Source organism: Fopius arisanus, unplaced genomic scaffold (assembly GCF_000806365.1).
Source record: "Fopius arisanus strain USDA-PBARC FA_bdor unplaced genomic scaffold, ASM80636v1 scaffold00011, whole genome shotgun sequence".
NCBI classification, from domain to species: Eukaryota; Metazoa; Arthropoda; class Insecta; order Hymenoptera; family Braconidae; genus Fopius; species Fopius arisanus.
In genome coordinates, this window is record NW_011887750.1 from 35,257 (window position 1) to 55,253 (window position 19,997).

At 38.3% G+C, this 19,997-nt stretch overlaps 2 protein-coding genes across 4 annotated transcripts in view; one reads left to right on the forward strand and one right to left on the reverse strand.

Moving 5' to 3' along the window:
- Nucleotides 1-10,050, reverse strand: part of LOC105262724 (uncharacterized) — a 22,491-nt gene extending 12,441 nt beyond the window's left edge. The window contains exons 1-2 of one of the 3 annotated variants that reach the window (XM_011298452.1): nucleotides 6,565-7,990; nucleotides 6,237-6,461 (exon numbers count right to left, since the gene is read on the reverse strand). In XM_011298452.1, the coding sequence (XP_011296754.1) occupies nucleotides 6,237-6,330 (94 nt within the window). In that variant the 5' untranslated portion in view covers nucleotides 6,331-6,461; nucleotides 6,565-7,990. Of the gene's footprint in view, nucleotides 1-6,236; nucleotides 7,991-9,285 lie in introns of those variants that run through there. The other 2 variants (XM_011298450.1, XM_011298451.1) reach the window with 2 other exon arrangements.
- Nucleotides 10,051-10,732: 682 nt separating this feature from the next.
- Nucleotides 10,733-19,738, forward strand: LOC105262725 (Ionotropic receptor 8a). Its single transcript, XM_011298453.1, has 15 exons — nucleotides 10,733-10,916; nucleotides 11,012-11,164; nucleotides 12,476-12,679; nucleotides 12,754-12,920; nucleotides 12,999-13,190; nucleotides 13,473-13,652; nucleotides 13,744-13,944; nucleotides 14,115-14,336; nucleotides 17,583-17,860; nucleotides 18,128-18,311; nucleotides 18,432-18,553; nucleotides 18,619-18,766; nucleotides 18,818-18,987; nucleotides 19,068-19,189; nucleotides 19,358-19,738. Exons 1-15 carry the CDS (start codon nucleotides 10,832-10,834, stop codon nucleotides 19,633-19,635), a joined length of 2,706 nt encoding a protein of 901 aa, XP_011296755.1. The 5' UTR covers nucleotides 10,733-10,831; the 3' UTR covers nucleotides 19,636-19,738.
- Nucleotides 19,739-19,997: the final 259 nt, after the last annotated feature.

Consider the following 19,997-nt stretch of genomic DNA (forward strand, 5'->3'; position numbering starts at 1 on the left):
AAGAAGAAGAAGAAGAAGAAGAAGAAGAAGAAGAAGAAGAAGAAGAAGAAGAAGAAGAAGAAGAAGAAGAAGAAGAAGAAGAAGAAGAAGAAGAAGAAAGAGGAGGAGGAGTGGGTGAAGAATGGGTAAGTGAGGAGAGCAGTCGGGTTCAGTTGAACCTGGGTTTAGACCAACGGCGGTGGGATAATATTACAGAGCAAGTCCCGGGAGCTCTCGCTTCTGGGTGTCCAGTATGATTGGAGAAGGTTTCCCTGAATTGGACAAATCATTCATCCTGCTCGATGGTATCAGAGGATCAAAACCCAACAATCCGAACCATCAGATTCACCCTCAAAGATCAACTGATTGGTGGTGAATTGTTAATGAGAATTGGAGCTGAATGGGAGATGAATGAGTGGATTTGTTCAGGCATTCTGGGGAATCTCTATTAGTTCTATCCTCCTGTGGCCCATTATTCCCTTCTGCTGTGTGCGATCGTGAAACACCTGGCTTCTATTACCACTTTTTTTTTCTACGGGTCTCTTTTTTTCACCAGGAGAAATCCATTCTGTCCCATTCCATCGTCGATCTTTGTCACGTTAAAGGACTAAACCTGCAGAGGATTCCACGCCCGCCTCGTTAGCCCTCGGGCTAGATATGAGGGGAATTCTCCAACCAGAGTGTGGAGCTCTCATCTGATCCCTCAAACCTGCTCTGGGTGAAGGTCTCGATGATAAGGTGGGGGACAATATGTTATTAATATTTAAATGAAAGTTTTTCCTTCTGGAGACATTTCCTGGGGACTTGGTCCCCAGAATTGTCTTATTTGAAATGCAAAAGTCTTTTCGGGGAAGGTGAGATGATGGGAGGGATATTTCTCTTTGGTGTTGGAATTGTGGTGATGAGGCAGGCGACGGATATTGGGGAAGGGACTAGACAGGCACGTTCGATGAAAGATGGGAACGGGATGTGATTACTGAGTTGTTCCTGAAGATTTTTCTTTTTTTGCACATTTAATTTTAGAATTACGAGGAGTTCAGAGATTTTTTGTTTGATTAATTTGAATAATCAATTCATTGCGCTTGCTTCATATTTTAATTCCGTGAATATCTCAAGAAAATTCAATTGGCCATAATGTTCAATTTCACAATGAATTTTCAAATTCAGGGGTATTAAAATTTAAATAGAAATTAAAAATTATTCTCATAAATAATTGGATTCGAAAAACATTTAAAATTTCATGAATTGATGAATGAATCAATGAAGCATTGAATGTGCATTGGTTGGATATGCGTCAAATGAATGAATATTAAGGAAAAATAAGAAGCACAGATCCTGTGTTATTAGAAGAAGATGGGGAAATTTCTGGCGGGACCTATGAAGCTTTCATCTTGCCCTGCAATAAGGTGCCCCAAAGAATTTCCCTATCGCCGTTGAATTCCAAGATATTTTTCAACGAATTTTACTACTTTCCACAGGGCCTGAACTAATTTTCCAGAGCCGTAAAAATTGAACATCAACTGCATTGAGATAAAAAGTTCTTACTGCGAAGGATCTAGTCCCTGATATGCTTCTAAAAAATCGTTTGCTCATTTTTTCTTGTCGTTTACTTCGGAATTCGAAATGGAAATCTCTACGAGAGTCCACGGGATCACATCGTCATGTGATGGGAACTAAAAAGTTCACGTTCTTCTTGTACTTTGTGCAAGAGACGAGGAAGACATGTAGACAATCCACAAATAGCCAGACTTTATTTAAATCCCGAAATAAGGGCAACGACATTTCGTATTTAGTCGTTAGCAAAACCTACGGATAGAATAAAAAAAAAATCCACCACCACATTCAATCAATGATACCATTCTCTTACGTGGGAACTCCAACACCATTGTCTCATCATTCCATCCGATGCAAAAAAAAAGCATCCTCATCCAACCGAGTCGACGAAGATGGACAAGAAAAATAATTGAAATCAACATCTGCTCTGGAATTTAATTACTGTCCTTGAAATTCTCGTCATGACCGGGAATGTGGAACAGCCTGAGAAGGGTCACTTTATTCAAACGATTTAAACACCCCCTTCCCCTCATATAGTCATTAAAACTTTCCTCAAGGCTTTTCCCTCAATGAAATGTTAAACAACAAGATTGCAGCACTGGTCCAACCCCATCGAGATGCATTCAATATTAATTGTATTTATTCCCTATTTTATACTGTTAAAAATTATTCGAATAAAAAGAAGATAAAATCCTCAATGCAATTTGTTACTCATGCAGCGAACATTAATTTCGCTGAAATTTCCATATGGTTTTATATCCAGATAATGGATCTCGTGAAATTGTTATTGAATTTGACGATTGCCAATTGAATTGACTTAGGAGTAAATGAATTTACCATACGTAACGATTTTTCCTCAATGTCCCCAAACCTTTGAAGAATGAATCCAATATTGATTGGATTTATTCAAATGGCATGTTCCCCTTTCGATAAAAAAAAAAGCATTGTGGGTATGCAAAGAGTTTCGGTACGAGTAATAAAAGTGGCCTTTATACATAAACAAGTGGATGGTTCTTTATCGCAGTTGGGGATAGGCGCCAAGGGTTTCACGATAATTAATGGTCCTCGTTCTTTCACGATTGTTATGTACAAGAGCCCAAATGCAAGCCAGAATGAAGGTGAAGGAATAGGCGTGTTGGAGAGGGGGAAAAAAGTGAGAGAAGAGGATTAAAGAGGAGTTGGTATAGATAGAGACAGATAAAAATGAGAGAAATAAAATGTGAGAGGGAGAGATGTTCAATTTCACGGGCCACCCGGAAAAACCAGTGCCTTTCCTTCCACTTAAATTCCATGGAATGAGACACCTACTACTGGGACTGTCTCTAATCTACCTGGCATTATCTACGATTGGGTGTCCTCGAAGAAATCGACCTGAAATAAACACTTTGAGAAGGTGTGGAATTTCGAGATTAGATACAGTCAGGCGCGCTGGCTTATGGCCCAATCAAACAGTCCGATCATTTTCTGTTATCCGATCATCAGTGTCAAGATATTTCGCGGTGAATTGAATTATCCAAATTAGCAAGTTGTAACGATTAAAATAAAAAAGTAATGTGGAGATGGCTGATGTCTGGATGGTTATAGTGATAATTATTTATTTAATAATGAAGATAATAATGGAGCAATAATAAATGAAATTGCACATTGAAAAGCTGGAAAATTGGGTGCAGCTAATCGTAGGATTTTATCAAATCGTGACTGAATTCTGGAAAAATAGTTTTAGTCCTGGGTCATATCACGGCGGTTCGGTGGTAACAGAACACTGAAGATTCGTGAAATCCGACAAGTGCCCACGTATGAAACACATACGCATATGCATATGTCCAAGTTGGATGAGAAAAAAAAGGGGAGGAAGCGAGGGAATGAGAGAATTTGCCAAGTAGTTGGAGACGCGTCAATGTCGCATGGCACAATAGACAAAATGAGAAGAATGTTACTTTAATTCTTTCCTTCCTCTCGTGATGAGAAAGGAGAATGAGGCGCCACATGAGACTGGAATGAACACAATGAGTTATTTCAGTAGGATTCTTGAATTAGACAATGAAAAAAATGCTAGACCCATTTTATTCCATGACAACAATATAATAACCCCTGCCCTCCTTCGATTAATCCGAGAAAAAAACCCCGATTCACCCCCAGGAATATGTGATGTAGTAAATTGAATGAGCGATACGGAAATGGATTTTCAACTGCGGAAAAATTGCAAGAAGAAAATAAAAAATTGACGGAAATTCCATCAACAGGATGAGCCATTCTAATAACTGCGTCAGAGCGGTCAGAGCCTCCGGGTGCAAGAGCTCTACACTCATTTGACGAGTGAAAAAGGCAAATAAAAAAATGGAAAAAAAGGATAGCCCACGACGAGACGGCTTTTCACCGTTCGAAGATGGGCGATAGTGAAACGTCGGCGGTAGATATACCGCTCGTTAACCGCCCGGAGACACGAAAATCCCTCGTTGCCACTAGTTCCTCCAGGGCTCTTCGACTTCCTCCATGGTCAATTCTTTATCAGGCCAACATAGCCCTAGCTAAATTTTATCACAAACTGGATTATTGATTTGTTGGCCTTAAAATGGGGTATGACTATTTCGAACGCTGGAATTCTCTTTAGCCCCAGGTACACCAGCTAGTTCTAACATCGTAAATAATCAGGGAGGTGCTCCAGGCAAATAAAACGTACACTGAATGGAGGAATTTCTATTCTTTTCAGTGAGTTAATTTTTTACCGACACTTTCTCATTACTCACTCTCCGGGTAATTCTGACTCTATCTGATTTACTCGATTGTACGATGTTGCAAAATTACTCTAGAAATTTCAAGTGGAAAATTCGCACAGAATAGAATAGTCATTCCTCATTGACTAACCAGTTATTCCATTGAATTTTTCAATCTATCGAAAATTTAATTGGATTTTCAATTGGATGCTCAATTTTTAGGATCACAGAATTACCTTCAATTACTCCAATTACTTCGAACTTTTCTTAATCATTGCTAAGAAAATGAGTCATAATATTCAATTGAATTCGCACTGATAATTGGAAACGTGTAGTAGTGTAATAACAAAAATAGCAAGTGCAGAGATAAATTTTGAGGAATTTTCGATAAGCTGGAGCATGTGAATTTTTATTGATCCGGAATTCTAAGAATTGTTTACTCAATTTTACTTCTTTATGCACCGAGACCATTCACCTTTGGGAAGAAAGGAGCCACCTGACTGTTTACGAGGTTTAGTTAACGACCTAATGCAGGTAGAAATAGCGAGAGATAATGGAAATAGCCGGCAATAACGACATTTCCCAGAGGTTCAGTCAAGATTATGCAGCAAGTGTCATCCCCACTTGGCACTCATCCTGGCGCTAACTTTTATCCAACTTTTTTCCTTTCTTGATAAGATACAGTAAGTTGGCCAACGCCTCGCTTACCACACGTCAATTCATGACGTCATCTCTCATAATCTCCAAATGACACGTTTTTCATTATATTTCTTTCGTATTCCGCCTGCTCATGTACCTGCATGACGTGTTCACTTCCCACAGACATGGTGGAAGAATGGAGAGAGGAACGAAATAAAAAAAAAACGTAAACGAAGAGGAAGGAGATGGAACTATTTGAGACATTGAAGACCGAGAGAATATAGAGAAAGATAAGAAAAAAAAAGGAATTAAGGAGGTGCACCGATTCTGAAGAGACGAAAATTCTGTCTGGGAACGAGAGTACAAAATGACGGTGGAAAAAAAATGTCGAAAATACATTTTGTCGTGTGCATTCTGCATGAGACACCAGCCGAAAACCCGCTACATCCCTAACACTACATAGAACGATTGCTATTTCCGTTTGGAATAAAAAGATACACACATTCAAGTTTACCCCCAGTGTCTCGTTCTGTCTGTCGCGATGTCGCATCTTCTAAAGATAAAGCCTCCGCCGACACCGGCCCAGACAGTTCCCAAAAAATATCTTTTAACCGATTTTTTACTCTCATTGTCGCGAGAAAATAAAAGTATTTGGAAAATTTGAATGAATGGAGACATCAGGGGCCAAATCCATGTGATCTTGTGACTCTGCCAGTGAAAATCAACCAACGAAATGAAGAACTGACAGATAAACCTCTAGGGAACTCTCACCATCTCCGCAATTGAACTCCTTAATTTCTCATTAATAAATTTCCCTCCGTGAGTTGAGCACCTCTGGGCCCGGTGTCACGTGATCCTTCGGCTTTCCTTTACGATTCTTATTTTCCATCCCATACTATCCCGTATTTCGCCAACACCACGCGAGTGTCGTGAAACGTCAGTCTAATTTTTTATTTATCCAATTAAAGCCCCCAATCCACTCACAATTAACCCACACCCACACCTACACACTCGACACACGCACGCACACATATACACGCACATATACACACACATGCGCGAGTGAGTGAAAACCTTTTATCCTTGAGTCAGTCGTGAGTGCAGCAGTGAACGTCAGGAGGAAATTAATCAATTGCTCGAGAACGCAAAAAATCCAGGAAAAAAGTGGCTTTTTTCCTGTTTTCAGGTCACACCCAATTTCATCGGAGTGGAGAAACGCATTGGGGAAAACGCAATTAACGATGAGACGTCGAGATGTCACGTGTATCACGATTACTTGATTGCACCCCCCCTTAATTTGTCGATCAATCACATATGGAAAATCCCTGGAAAATTGATGGAAATAGTTACCTGAAAGTCTGGCGAGGAACCTGAGCATACCAGCGGCAGAGTATAGACACCTCGATGCACTCCTAGCGACGAGAATTCCCCCTGCTACAGGCATGTGTGTTACCTCTTTCTTCACAAGTATCTCAGCGTTTTCTCCCTTATGTACAATTATTCTCTTCAAAGTAATCGAAAGAAAACAACCGCCAACACACACACACACACACAGACTGGGGAATTAGCACCAGCCTAATCCTCATAAAACAATCATATTAAAAATAAATATGACTACAAAACAAAAATAAAAAAAAAGTAATAGGCAACTCCAATAACTAATTGACCACTCGCGCACCTTAGGAAATCCATCCAAATCCAATAATCAAGTTCCCTCCTTTAATCTTTATCCTGTCTTCCCTCATCTTCATTCAAATTTCGTGAAATCCTTGAGCTGAGATGGTCGAGTCAGAGGTGTAGACCTGCATGAAAAGCCTTTCCTGGGGCTGTCCAATTATTCGTTTCCACATGCATCAAGGTGGTGATTTAATCGGTGTCAATCAACCTGCGATTGACATTACCATCGATTCATTGACAATTTTGATGGATGAATATCAGGGGAAAAACAAAGGAAATTTTGGGGGAAACAAAGTGTAGCCCTCGGGGCTCTCACACAGCTCGAGTCCTCCAACCCCGTGGGACAATCAAATTGTTATTTTCCCAGTAGTATAAATAATAGTTTCCTCCCTTCAGCCACGAACTACGTGCAAACTAAGCCCGTGCGTAGACCAGCCACTCCATTGCTTGTTGGACACGAGCGCCATTGCCACATCTCTGCCACTCGACTTCTTTTTTTCCCTTCCTCTTATGTTTCTCCTTTTTATTATTTTTTTTTTTTCAAACTCTGCCCCTGTCTTCCCACCTCACTGGTTTGTTTCAAATTCACGTTGTCCCGAGCACTGATTGCCTCTCATTTGTTCACTCACCACCGGATGAATAAACCAAAACAACTCGCTGGAATGACCAGTAGGAAAAAAAAAGAAATCCACAATCAACAAGCACACATTGATTCGCCTCACAAAACTCATCCGGTTCAAAGTGGCTGGCAAGTCCTCGCCTCAAATGATCATCATTCTCAGGAAACATTCAGATGTAAAAACCATATTATTCCACTGGTGTTGTTGTTTACGTGATTATCCGTGGCTGGTATTAATCCTCGTACTATCAATGGCCCCCGGGGTGGTTACGATAAACTGAGAGGGAGAAAAACTGGGTGGAGAAAATAAAAAAAAAAAAGAAACGTGAAAACGTGTCGGATTAATTGGAAATGAATAAGAGGGACTCCGTCCAAGTACACGTCAACGAGCGAACTGAGGTGAGCTGGTGAGCATCTGCCGCTTGAGGTCTTCTCCCCGTGAGCTGTGCTCTCTGCGCTCGCAGGTTTTGGCGTTTGAGTTTTGCCTTCTCCTCTCTCTACAAGTCTACACTATATACTCTACACTCCACTCGTTAATGGATTCCCATCTCCCTCCACTACCTTTTCACAGCCTATTCTACCTCTCTGTTGCACCACCATCGAGACGTATGTAACTCCCCCTCCTTTTCTCTTTATCTCTTTATCTCTCTCACTCACTTTAACATGTCTCTCTCATACTTGAGCCACTCTCGGTCCATCTCTGTCTATCTCTCATCAACAGGCCAATGAATGGGCGAATGGGCGATCTCGGTATATGTATAGGAGAGACACAACCGACACCACCACACGACCCACACGACCCACACTACCCACACAACCCACACAACCCACACAACCCACACAACCCACACAACCCATACTCTCAACCATTTCGTTTGGCGATTATCAACGGAGTTGCACGGAAATAACCGATCATGATTTTGGTACAAGACTAGTTGTATGGGATTTGTGTGTTGGGTTGGGTACCACATCCACGCACTTCCCGCGTTACACCACACACCATTTAATAAAATTCCATTCTTTTTTTCTTTCTTTCTTTTTTCAGGGGACCAGTCGCCGGGGAATTCCAGCATTGCAATTCGAATTCCTATGAATGGGCTAATGAGAGGTCATTTATGGTCGGTCAGGCGGGTTTTCCCATCGGGAAATTCAATTTCTGTGGGTAATTTCATTTTTCGAAGGCTCATCGGGTTATTTAGATGACAGGTACTTCTCTCGTTTTGTTTGGATTATTCATGTGCTTCCAGGGAGGACTGTCTCTCCAATGATAACACAGCTTTTTATGTATTTACTATGGGATTACTACTACTGGTTACTATGCCATTTCGAGTGGATGGGATCAATGGAATTGAAATTGGAAAATTCTCGTTGGTGGGGGCTGACATCTTGCGGGGGATGTCCCAAGTTTTTCACTGGAATTTCTCATTGGAGATGCTCGAGATGAGGGCAATTTCACCGATGGCGAATCGATTATCAATTTGTGTTGGAATTATCGATGATAATTATTCTTACTGATTTTTATATGATTAATTTTATTTTTTTATTGTAGCGTTGTGCATCGAAAGCAGAATAGGGAATTCGAAGAAATTTGAACCGAATTCTTGATAATCAAGAGGAAATCAACTAAAATTATTTAAAGCAATAATAATTCATCGTTCACTGAGTTTTTTGTCTATAAAAAAGATAAAAATTCATCAGGAATGAGCGGTTCAGACTGGTTGCTTGTTATAAATCAGTGGTGGTGAAGACTTTCCACTACAATTTTACCCCATTTTATTGATAAAAATTTAACAATCCTATTATGGTATTCTATCCGCATATTTGATATGTTATTTATCTATATTATTCATTTAAAAAATGAAAAAAAAAACCAAGAGTAAGTGATAGCAAATGAACAATTAAAATTTCTTTTAATTGATGGTTTTAACGGCTTTTATGATGGTTTACTTGATCTTACGTCGATGGCCTGTATTTTTAATGAAAATCTCAGTGAAAAGGTGAACAAAATGGGAGGGATAATGGTAGCAGGTCGTGGACACGAACGAATTGCGCGCGGCCAAGCATTTAAAAATATCCGGGAGTTATCGAAGCATCTCGACTCACCTGCCGACTTGGAAGTGAAACATCTGCGGAGCAATCTCATCGAATTTCTCCCTTTTCCTTTTTTTTCAGTGTCTCGTGAATTATGGCATATCCACTCCGCATCGTCGACTTGTGAGCCTCTTCGAGCATAGAAATTAATCAACCTCACGGTAGAGGAAAGGTCTTGTAGATCCACCGATGGTGAACACAATCCATTGGCATATCGGGTAGTTTCCATCAAGTTCACTGATTCTAAATGTCCAAACAAATCGCAAGACCCGTGGAAAAATAAAACATCATAGGAAATGAAAAATCGACGATAATTTCCTCCGTCGTTCTAATTAATTGACGTGAGAATTTTCCTGGACATCAGTTGGAGGATTAACTGTTAAATTTTAATGCATCACTTCTCCTTTTATTCGTCATTTCACTGAGTATAACGGCACATGAGCAATTTTCACTAAACTGCTGATATTCGATTGGAGATAAGTCATGCATTTCAGTCCCTCGGGGTCTATAAAACCCTCGCTACTGTTTTATGGACCATCGATCGTTAAATTAGAGTCTACACAGAAGCTCGCATTATGGCAAATGCAGTGCAAATACTAGGGCTGATTCGATAATTTTACTTTGGCAATACCTCCAACAGAAAATTCACAATCAATATCTTTCAATGGAGTTCATGTCGATAATTCCGTTGCTATTCCATCAGAAATATCTCATTTATACCTCTATTACACAACTCCAATCTCTCTATAAATCAAAAGAAATTCTCAAAAACACGAGTAAACACTAATAACACTAAATTCAATTCCTTTTTCCTCAGATTTTCTCCAATTTTCAGTCATTTTCCATGGGAATTTTTCGTTTTTTACTCATGAAAATGAGGAGGAGTTAATCAGTATTATTTCATATCACGATATACAAAAAAAAAAAAAAATCTAATTTGTCCATTAATTCCGTTACAATTGCGTTATAAAATAGAAGAAATGCCCCCTGACAAGTATAACCATTAAATTCAATTAATTCCTCTCTAGATTTCCTCCAATTTATAGTAATTCGTTGGGAAATTTTGGAATTCAATGTTTTTTTTATCGTCAATGACGAGAAGTTGGTATTTCTCATATCTGTCGGATAGGTTTTTAGAGATTCCCCGTAACTTTCATTACTTATCTTAATATTCCATGTTAAACAACAGAAAATACGAACAAACAAGCCGTGAAAAATCCATAATCAATACGTATTGTATCGAAATAGAGGGGAACCCCTTGTCATTGTCATGCCTATTCACCTGTTCAATACAGACAAAAATACAATGAAAATTTATGGTAGGTAGAAGGAGGATAAGTTGTAATGTCATAATCAGGAAGTGGACGAGAAATAATCGGGGATTTTGGGGTGAGTTGAGGGGTTTCACTCCGACAAATGATTCGATGGGTTTATTAATTATTCATTTACCTGTATATGCCAGGGTATGTCTGCTTTCAGGGAGCGCAGGCGTCAACCTGACTCCTGGTTCAGGTGGATATAGGCTTTGAAAGACATCGAGGTACATTCGTGCATCAACATGCTAGACCTCTGGGTTTTCTGGATTGCAATTACACTGATTTTCTTCGGTAATTGCGCCGAGTCTCAGTCACAGATTAGACTCTGTAAGTCGTCGAAAGTTATCGGTGTATCAGGTTTTCAGGAAAAGGGTCGAAAAATTCAACGGGTTTCTTGGGGATTTTTTTTTGGACTGTTTTAGTGATCGTCGTGGAGAACTCCGATGTTAGGGTCCTCAGTCAGCTCAATGATGTCGTACCAGCTGCTGAGAGAGCTTATGCTGGTGATAAAGTTACTGTCGAGGTGAGACCTGTTCAGGTTGATCGGCATGATGTTGATGGAAGCTTTCGAAAAGGTACTGTTGACTTATTTTTGCTATTCCAGTCACAATGTTACCTGATTTTTTCATCACGTCTAATAATCCACCGAAAAGTTTCACTGAATTTCTCGTTCAAAATCCCATTTTTACTGTAGTATTTCCAAGTCTTCACGTTTAGGTCGATGAAAAATCAAAGATTGTCGATTCATTTTGAAAAATGGATGAATTTTCGAAAAATTCTATTGAGTTTATAGTTTTTATTTTTCGTGGGGTCGGAAAATTCCCAACTAATTGTTAATTTGGTAAGCAAATTTTTAAAAAATTCAGTGATTCAACTCACTAAATGCAATCTTTCCACCTGCAAATATATATAAAACTATATATCGAAATTGATGACTTAATCCGTTTGAATTTCTGAGCTCAACTTTTCGAATATTCACTCATAATATCACAACCGCTTCCAGATAATTCCAGAGCTGCCTGATAATTTTGAGGCTTGTGTGGTATTCGAGGGATTATTTTTCCCATTCAAATGTCGGTCAATATATTATAGAATTGCACGATGAGACGAAACTCACGATTAAGAAATAAGAATTGCATATCTGTCATGTTTGTCGTGGGGTTCATTTGACTGGATAATGTTTTCTTTTTTATATAACAACTACCAGAGGGAATGATCAAAAAGTCATCAGTATAATATCATGTAGGTTGTGACGACACGTGACATCAAATGATCGATCGTCAAATTCTATTGTTCGATAGGTGGGTCGGAAAAATAATCTACAAGGTTTTGTCATATTCTCCTGATACTGGACCCAGAGACATCCAAATTTTACAAGACAGTATTGTAACTTTTGAATAAAGGGAACACTAAATTCAAATATTCCGCCCGCAGAATGTCTAAATTCGCTAAATTGCTTCATCACTCTTCTGCTTCCCTGATCTCAGGCACGGCAAAATACGAATTTTACACGAGCATTCACGTGATTTTGGTATATACAAACGTACACTAAATTTGAGGTACACTAAACTCAGGGCAGATCATATATCCAACAGATGGAACGTTCACTCCGCCCGCTTCATGTTTTTCGGGTACAATGTACGGTAAAATACTAATTTAACAAAAGCGTCCGGTAATTCTCGGGTGCAAGCTGAATTTTAAGCCCTGACTGCTTCGGCAATTCAAGATTTATGTTCTCCTGATAGATGAGACAAGAAAAGAAGAATTTTGCGGGAGCGTGTGGGACTTTAATCGCATCATCTCGACAAATCTGTCGACAAGTCCCAAGTGACTCGACTTAAAATCAAAACAATAACAATTATTATGCTGACAAAAAAATGTTGCAGTGTGCGCTGAACTCTTCGACGGGATCACCATCATATTAGATATCACCTACACCGGATGGGACAAGCTGCGAAATGTCGCTCAAAACAATTCAATAATCTATTTGAGAACAAGTGGTTCAATTATCCCGTACGTTCAGGCGATTGATGACTTGCTCCTGAAAAAAAATGCTACGGACGTTGCGTTGATATTCGAGAACACACGAGGTCTGTTGAGTTTTGGCAGAGAAGTTGTTAATTGTGATATTCTCGAGATTATTGAGATGACGAATCAATTACAGAGCTCAACGAGTCACTTTATTATCTCATCGGCAACTCGATAATACGATTAGTCGTCATTGACGAGTTGTCAGAGGTCACAGTCTCGACGATACGATTAATGAGACCGTCACCCTCGTATTATGCCATTTATTCCAGTACCGCTAAGATGGAAAGTCTCTTCAAAACGGTAGATAATCATTGTTATTTCACATGAAATGAGAAAAATTAATGAATTTAGTTGTTCTAACTGCTCTTGTAATTCAAGGCCATGAATGGAGGATTAGTCAAGAGAGATGGCATCTGGAATCTTGTCTTCACCGATATGCATTATAAGAATTTTAAATATATATCCGGTCCAGATACTTTAAACATAATGGTGGGAATTTTATCTATGAATCCTAGTGTATGTTGCAGACTTATTGGAGAATATCCGTGTACCTGCCCTCCCAATTTTGACGTAAGTATCATCATTTCAACTTGATAAACTAAAAATTATGAAACATTTTTATAATAATTTTCATTTTTCGAATTTTTACCATCACAATTAATTATGTATCTAAAATATTTGGTTGTTTTCTAAGTATATGGTAGAATTTTGTGTAATTTTTGTGAAAATTAAGAAATTGTTTTTGACAAGAAAATTGGCTGCTTAAATTTTATAGGAAAAAACCTTAGGTTTAGGTAATTTTAAATTTACGTTTTTTTTGGAAAAAAAAATTTAAAAAAATATCTGATACAGATTTATCCGAAATTCTTCGAGAAACTGATTTTTCTACTGGTCTCAACCATAACCCAAATTCAAAAATCGGGGGTTGATGTAGAGCCTATAAAAGGCCAATGTATGACGAGCAATGGAAATCCCATAATAGATCCGGAGAAAAATGCAACACTCAGGACATTCCTCACAACTCTGACAACTGTGAGTTTCTCATTTCCGTCGCTGCAATTCATAGCGGGAAAACTAACACAAGTTTGAATTTTTCGTAACATACGATTTCATTTCACCGTAGAATGTGGAATCAGACAATGACATGTTCGAGTTTTGGACGGAACGAAACTTAATCCAGATGCGAGCTGAAATTAACCTGGAGACACTTGAGGGAGGAAACTTGGAGATGTTGGGGAACTGGACGAAGAAGAGTGGAATCATACCCGCACCAGGGAAGGATATACAGCCAGCCAAAAGGTTCTTCCGGGTTGGAACTGCCGAAGTAATTATTAATTTTCAGCAATTATTCATTGAAATATGAGAAGCAAAATGAATTGTCATTTGTCAATTATGAGAATTCCATAGAGTCTGTTATTCATGGAAGATTTACCGAGCATGACAGAAATAATTAACACTGTAATTAATTAATTACACCAATTACCCTCCATCTAGGCATTACCCTGGACAACAAAAAAAAGAGATCCAAATACCGGTGAAGTAATGACGGACAAAGATGGCAAGATCATATGGGAGGGCTACTGCATCGATTTCATCCAGAAATTGGCAGAAAAAATGAATTTCGATTACGAACTCGTTATCCCAGAGGACAATTCTTTCGGCCACAAACTACCAAGTGGAAAATGGAACGGATTAGTTGGGGATTTGTCACGAGGTGTAAGTCCATTGGAATCGCCCCAGATAAATGCGTTAACTCCCAGCACCAGTCCATTTAATTCACCGAGATGTCTTCTTTTTTTTCTCAACGGCATATCAAATGCCACTTGATAAAATTATAAATTTCGTATTCGTACTCGGATTTTTTTTTCTTCTCCTCATACTCAATGAATAAATGCTATTTGCATAGAGCGGACAAACACATTGAAAATCGATAGAATAAGTTTGTTTCTTCGCGAAACTGATAATTGTATACAATTAACGAAACAACTGCAATACCCTATTGGTATTGAGCCTTCGCATTATCGACTGGTTGATTTGAAAAATTAATTTAATGCTCTACCGCCACGTCAGCTTTCCGAATCCCCCGATTTCCCCGAATCATCGGTGTACAAATAGCGCCTCAAAGCTCATGATCTCCTAGTAGGCTTCTACTCAAGTTTATGTCACGTCTTGTCATTTTACGAGACTGTCTAGGAGTTTAATAGTGTCTTGTCATCACAGGGGACCACTGAAGTATCATTTATATTCCGTCCATCATCTGGAGTTCAATTAATCAAGTCTTCGAAATTGAGTGGGACCATTTTGCAATTCCGCTATCCCTGTTATTCTTTTTTCTCGTAATTCGCTGGTGTCATTAATTCTAAAAGACCATTTTTTTTTATCGATATTTGAGATGAGTCTCGAGTCATTCAAATTGAATGCATGCGAAGAATTTCGAAACGAATTTTCAGATTTCCTCCATCTCGGTCATGTTTTCTGGGTTTCTTGCACGGCAAAACTAAGAATTCCTCGATATCTTCTCCACTTGTAGATTTCAGGGGCGAATGTCTTATTACTCTGCTGAAATTTTCCACTGAAATTTCTTTTGCAAGTAGTACTTTTCCTAAATTTTCAAGAAATTCACAAAGATCAGTGAAAATTATGAAAAACTCATGAAAAAATTCAAGTTTTGTTCCGTTAATTTTCACACAGACATTAATTTCATCTCAGAATTACAAAATTGTCACGTAATTTTTCGTGAATTCTCTATAATCCTCTACCAGGAATTGATTTTCAAGGAATTCCTTTTTTATTTTACGTTTTTTTATTTTTACAAACACTCTCAATTACTTTCAATTTAATTTTATCATTTATTTTTCGGTGTATGTTTCTCCATGCGGTCTGAAATCCAGATTTAATATTCTCCCGATACTAGATTGATAATTCCAACGCCCTATAGGGACATATCCTAAATTCATTGAATCCCTTGGCTTTCATGTTCTCCCGATTAAAGGCACGGCAAAACTAAGAATTTTACGATGCGGTATTGTAATTTTCGGGTGCAACTGTAGGCTCATTTTACCGTAAAAATCGCACAAATAAATTTATATCAATGTGAAATTCCTACCATTTCATAAATATGCGATGAGAAAACCATTTTTTCGACAATTGCGCTCTGTCTGTGAAATTACTAGTGAATTACCGGCCACTGCAATTACTATAGAATCGAAGTAAAAATGTTTGTAATGGAATATCGTAGATTTCAGAATATCCCGGTTCGTTCATGTTTTCCTGGTGGGATGAACGGTAAAACTAAGAACTTTACGATACCGTAATCTAATTTTAGGACACTATTATGGGTGAAATCCAATGAAGTAGAAGTGGAAGATTTAATGGAGATAAATCTTCCCGTTTGCTTTTCATGTGTCCCTGATATTGTACACGGGAAAGAGACCAACTTTGCGATGCGGTCTGATACATTTTGTACAGTTGATTGACCCCCAATTGGACATTTCAAGCTCAAAATTCCTAAATTTCTAGACTACCCTTCCAACCTCATAATCTCCTGGTGTCATACACGGGAATAAGAACGATTTTACAAGAACGAATTGCGATATTACGGCAGAAAATTCCATTGACTTCTCTCAACTCAAAATGGAACTGAAATTTCACGTCCACTTTATGTTCTCCTCATACCATTCACGGGAAAAGGCAGATTCTACAAAACCGTCTTGTTATTTCAAAGTCCAGTAGATGTTATCGGGGAGGTACTGCACGCAACACAGGAAAATTCAATGAAAATTCCATGAGTTTCAGTATTGCAGACCAAAATCATTCGAAATGTTTTGTCTTGGGTAATAGTTACAAAAAAATCGCTGCATGAAATTAGAGAAATTTCAAGGGCTAGGGGACATGTTTAACAACTGCTTTCTCCGGAATTCTTCTATGATCAATTAACAATGGATGAGACTTATACTTTACGAGTATTTCGCGATGCACAAAGTCATCAATTGCTGACTTGGTATGTCCTCCTAATACCGTGCACGAGAAAGAGGAGAGTTTTACACATGTCAATCTGACAACAGAAAATTCTCAGGTAAAGTAATCATAACTTGCAAAATTGAATTTGCACAATCCACGAGATTCTCTTGTAACTATCAGTTACCACTCAATTATTTAGCAAAAAGAATTTCTAAAAATTATCACTAGTACTACATACTCTTGCTATTTCCATTGAATGACAAATATTTCCTTTAATAGTTTCATATTAAATATATTCATATTAGATATTTCAATAATTTTATAATTACACTCTGATCTCATCTGATCTGACCTGAGGGAAAGGTCATTGCCAAGATAATTTACTGAATGATGAATTACGATTTAAATTATTCTGGCATTTGGTTTAATTTTTTTCAATATTTTCAACAGATATTATTCCCCGAATTATATCATAGTCATACACCCGAAAAGGTGCTTGACAGTCGATCAATATCATATGGAAACAACTCCCCAGGAAAAGGATGCACATCTATCATGTTCCCCTGATCCGCTCCACGGAAAAATAAGAATTTTACAAGACCGTATTCTAATATCTTTACACAAAAGCTCCGGATTCATCGGATCTTCTATATAAAATAAAATACATAAGAAAATATTAATATACGTTCCTCCCAATCTTCTGGCGATTATGTCCTCCTGATTCGTTTTGAAACGTCTGACCAAATCTAGTAGATTTCCCCAGTGAGACCCACAAATGAAAAAAAAAAACACCAGTATACAGATGCTGTCCTCTGATTCCTGCCAACCTCTTGTGATTTCTGACCTCCGGATGAAAATGAAAGCAAGTTTGATCGAACTCTGCCAATTCTACCAGACATCAGGGGTTGGAAAAGACAATTTCATAATTCAATCTCCTCTCCATTACACTCAGAGGAAAAATCTGTTGAATAAAATTATATTGCATCATATTCTTCTCCACAGGAGACTGACATTGCAATTGGGGCTTTAACGATGACCTCTGAACGAGAGGAAGTCATAGATTTCGTTGCACCTTATTTCGAGCAGTCTGGAATTCTCATTGTGATGAGGAAACCAGTGAGGGAAACATCACTCTTCAAATTCATGACTGTTTTGAGGGTCGAGGTATGGCTGAGCATCGTGGGGGCTCTCACCTTGACAGCTGTCATGATCTGGATCCTGGACAAGTACTCTCCATACAGTGCCAGGAACAACAAGAGGATTTATCCTTATCCCTGCAGGTTCATTTCCCTCAATGAATTCCCCATCATCTCAAAACAACTAAACAATATTTTCTTCATATTCAAAACTCTATGAAATCCCCTAAAAAATTTGAGGACCACATTGAAGTATATATTAGTGATTCGAAAAAATGAACAATTTTTTAAAGAGATGAAAAAATTTGAAAAACTTATTCATATTATTTTGTTTAGGAGTGAATGCGCAAGAAAAAATATGCAGTGAATACAATATTGGGTCATTAATTTGGATTAAAATGATATATTTAGGGAATTTACACTGAAGGAGAGCTTCTGGTTCGCTTTGACATCTTTTACACCTCAAGGGGGTGGAGAGGCTCCAAAGGCACTTTCTTCTAGAACTCTCGTTGCTGCCTATTGGCTCTTCGTGGTTCTCATGCTGGCTACATTCACCGCTAATCTAGCTGCCTTTCTCACTGTTGAGAGAATGCAGGTATGACGTGTTAAGAATGTTGCTTATTCATTTTTCTAATTAAACAATATGCCTGAGACTGGTTTCGCCGATTTTAGGGTGATCCATATCGTGTGTGATTTATCAATTGATTCGTTCCAGGCTCAAGTCCAATCACTGGAGCAGCTGGCAAGACAATCGAGGATTAACTATACGGTGGTCGCTAATTCCACAACTCATCAGTATTTCCAGAATATGAAAAATGCCGAGGATAAACTGTACAAGTGAGAATTCCTATAAACAATGACTATTTTTTCCCGAGATATATTATGATGATTTCTATTGGTAGTGTCTGGAAGGAAATAACGTTGAACAGTACGAGTGACCAAGTGGAGTACAGAGTCTGGGATTATCCAATAAAAGAACAATACGGTCATATTCTTCAGTCAATTACCACAGTGGGACCAGTGAAAGACTCGAAGGAAGGATTTCGAAAGGTAAATATTATTAACAGTCTCAATGGAATTTTATTCCAATGTATGTTCCAGGTAGTTGAGAGTGAAAAAGCTGAATTTGCATTCATCCACGATTCATCAGAGATTAAGTACGAGGTAACGAGGAGCTGTAATTTAACAGAAATTGGAGAGGTCTTTTCCGAACAGCCTTACGCAGTCGCTGTGCAGCAGGGGAGTCATCTTCAAGAAGAAATTAGCAGGAAGTAATTAAAATTCATTGCCAAAAAATAGCCATTGATAATAAAAACCATATGGTGAGCTGAATTGATCGTATCTCTTTCAGAATTCTGGATCTCCAAAAAGACAGATACTTTGAGACTTTATCAGCCACATATTGGAATGCCTCATTGAAGGGCACGTGTTATGACATCGACGAGAATGAGGGTATCACTCTGGAATCTTTAGGTGAATATTCAATGGTTCAATTTATTAATAATTGAATAGGAAATAATAAATCTCACTGTTCTTACTATTTACATTAACACTTCACCTTTTCCCATTTTTTTCTCGACTACTTTTTTAATCGATAACACATCACTCATTACATATATTCTATTCAAATATTTACAACAGGTGGAGTTTTTATCGCGACACTCTTCGGCCTTGCTCTTGCCATGATAACACTGGCAGGTGAAGTGATATATTATCGCAAGAGAAACGCAGCCAAGGATAACAAATCGAGAGAAGCAAATGGTGAGCACATGAGAACCGGTGAGGATGCCCTATCAAAAGGAAGACTCGGTTTCAAACCTGCACCAACAGTTGCCTTCATTGGAAAATCCCACACAGGTCCAAGGTCAAGAATCTCCCACATCTCAGTGTATCCCAAAAATTTTCCCTTCAAGGATTGAAAGAATAGGATAAAAAAAATTTAAGATAGGAAATCTAAAGATGTTTTATATAAGCTTCAGACCAAAATACATAACATTAAGAATAAAAACTTCTTAAATGCCTCATTATTCTGAATTACGTGACGCCTCTTTTTCAATAAAAAGGGGAGGCAACCAATAATGCAACACTGCGGGAAAAACCAACACTTTCCACATTATCGCAATCGATATTTCATTCTTCTTCCGTGTTGGTGATCAGTGGGCGTATTATTTTCGGGTTTTTGTCAGTAGAAGTGAAATCGATTTCTCATAAACCGCAATTTCACGAGCTCATGAATTCTCACTTATCCGATCCATTCATTTACTGATACTCAATTATTTAT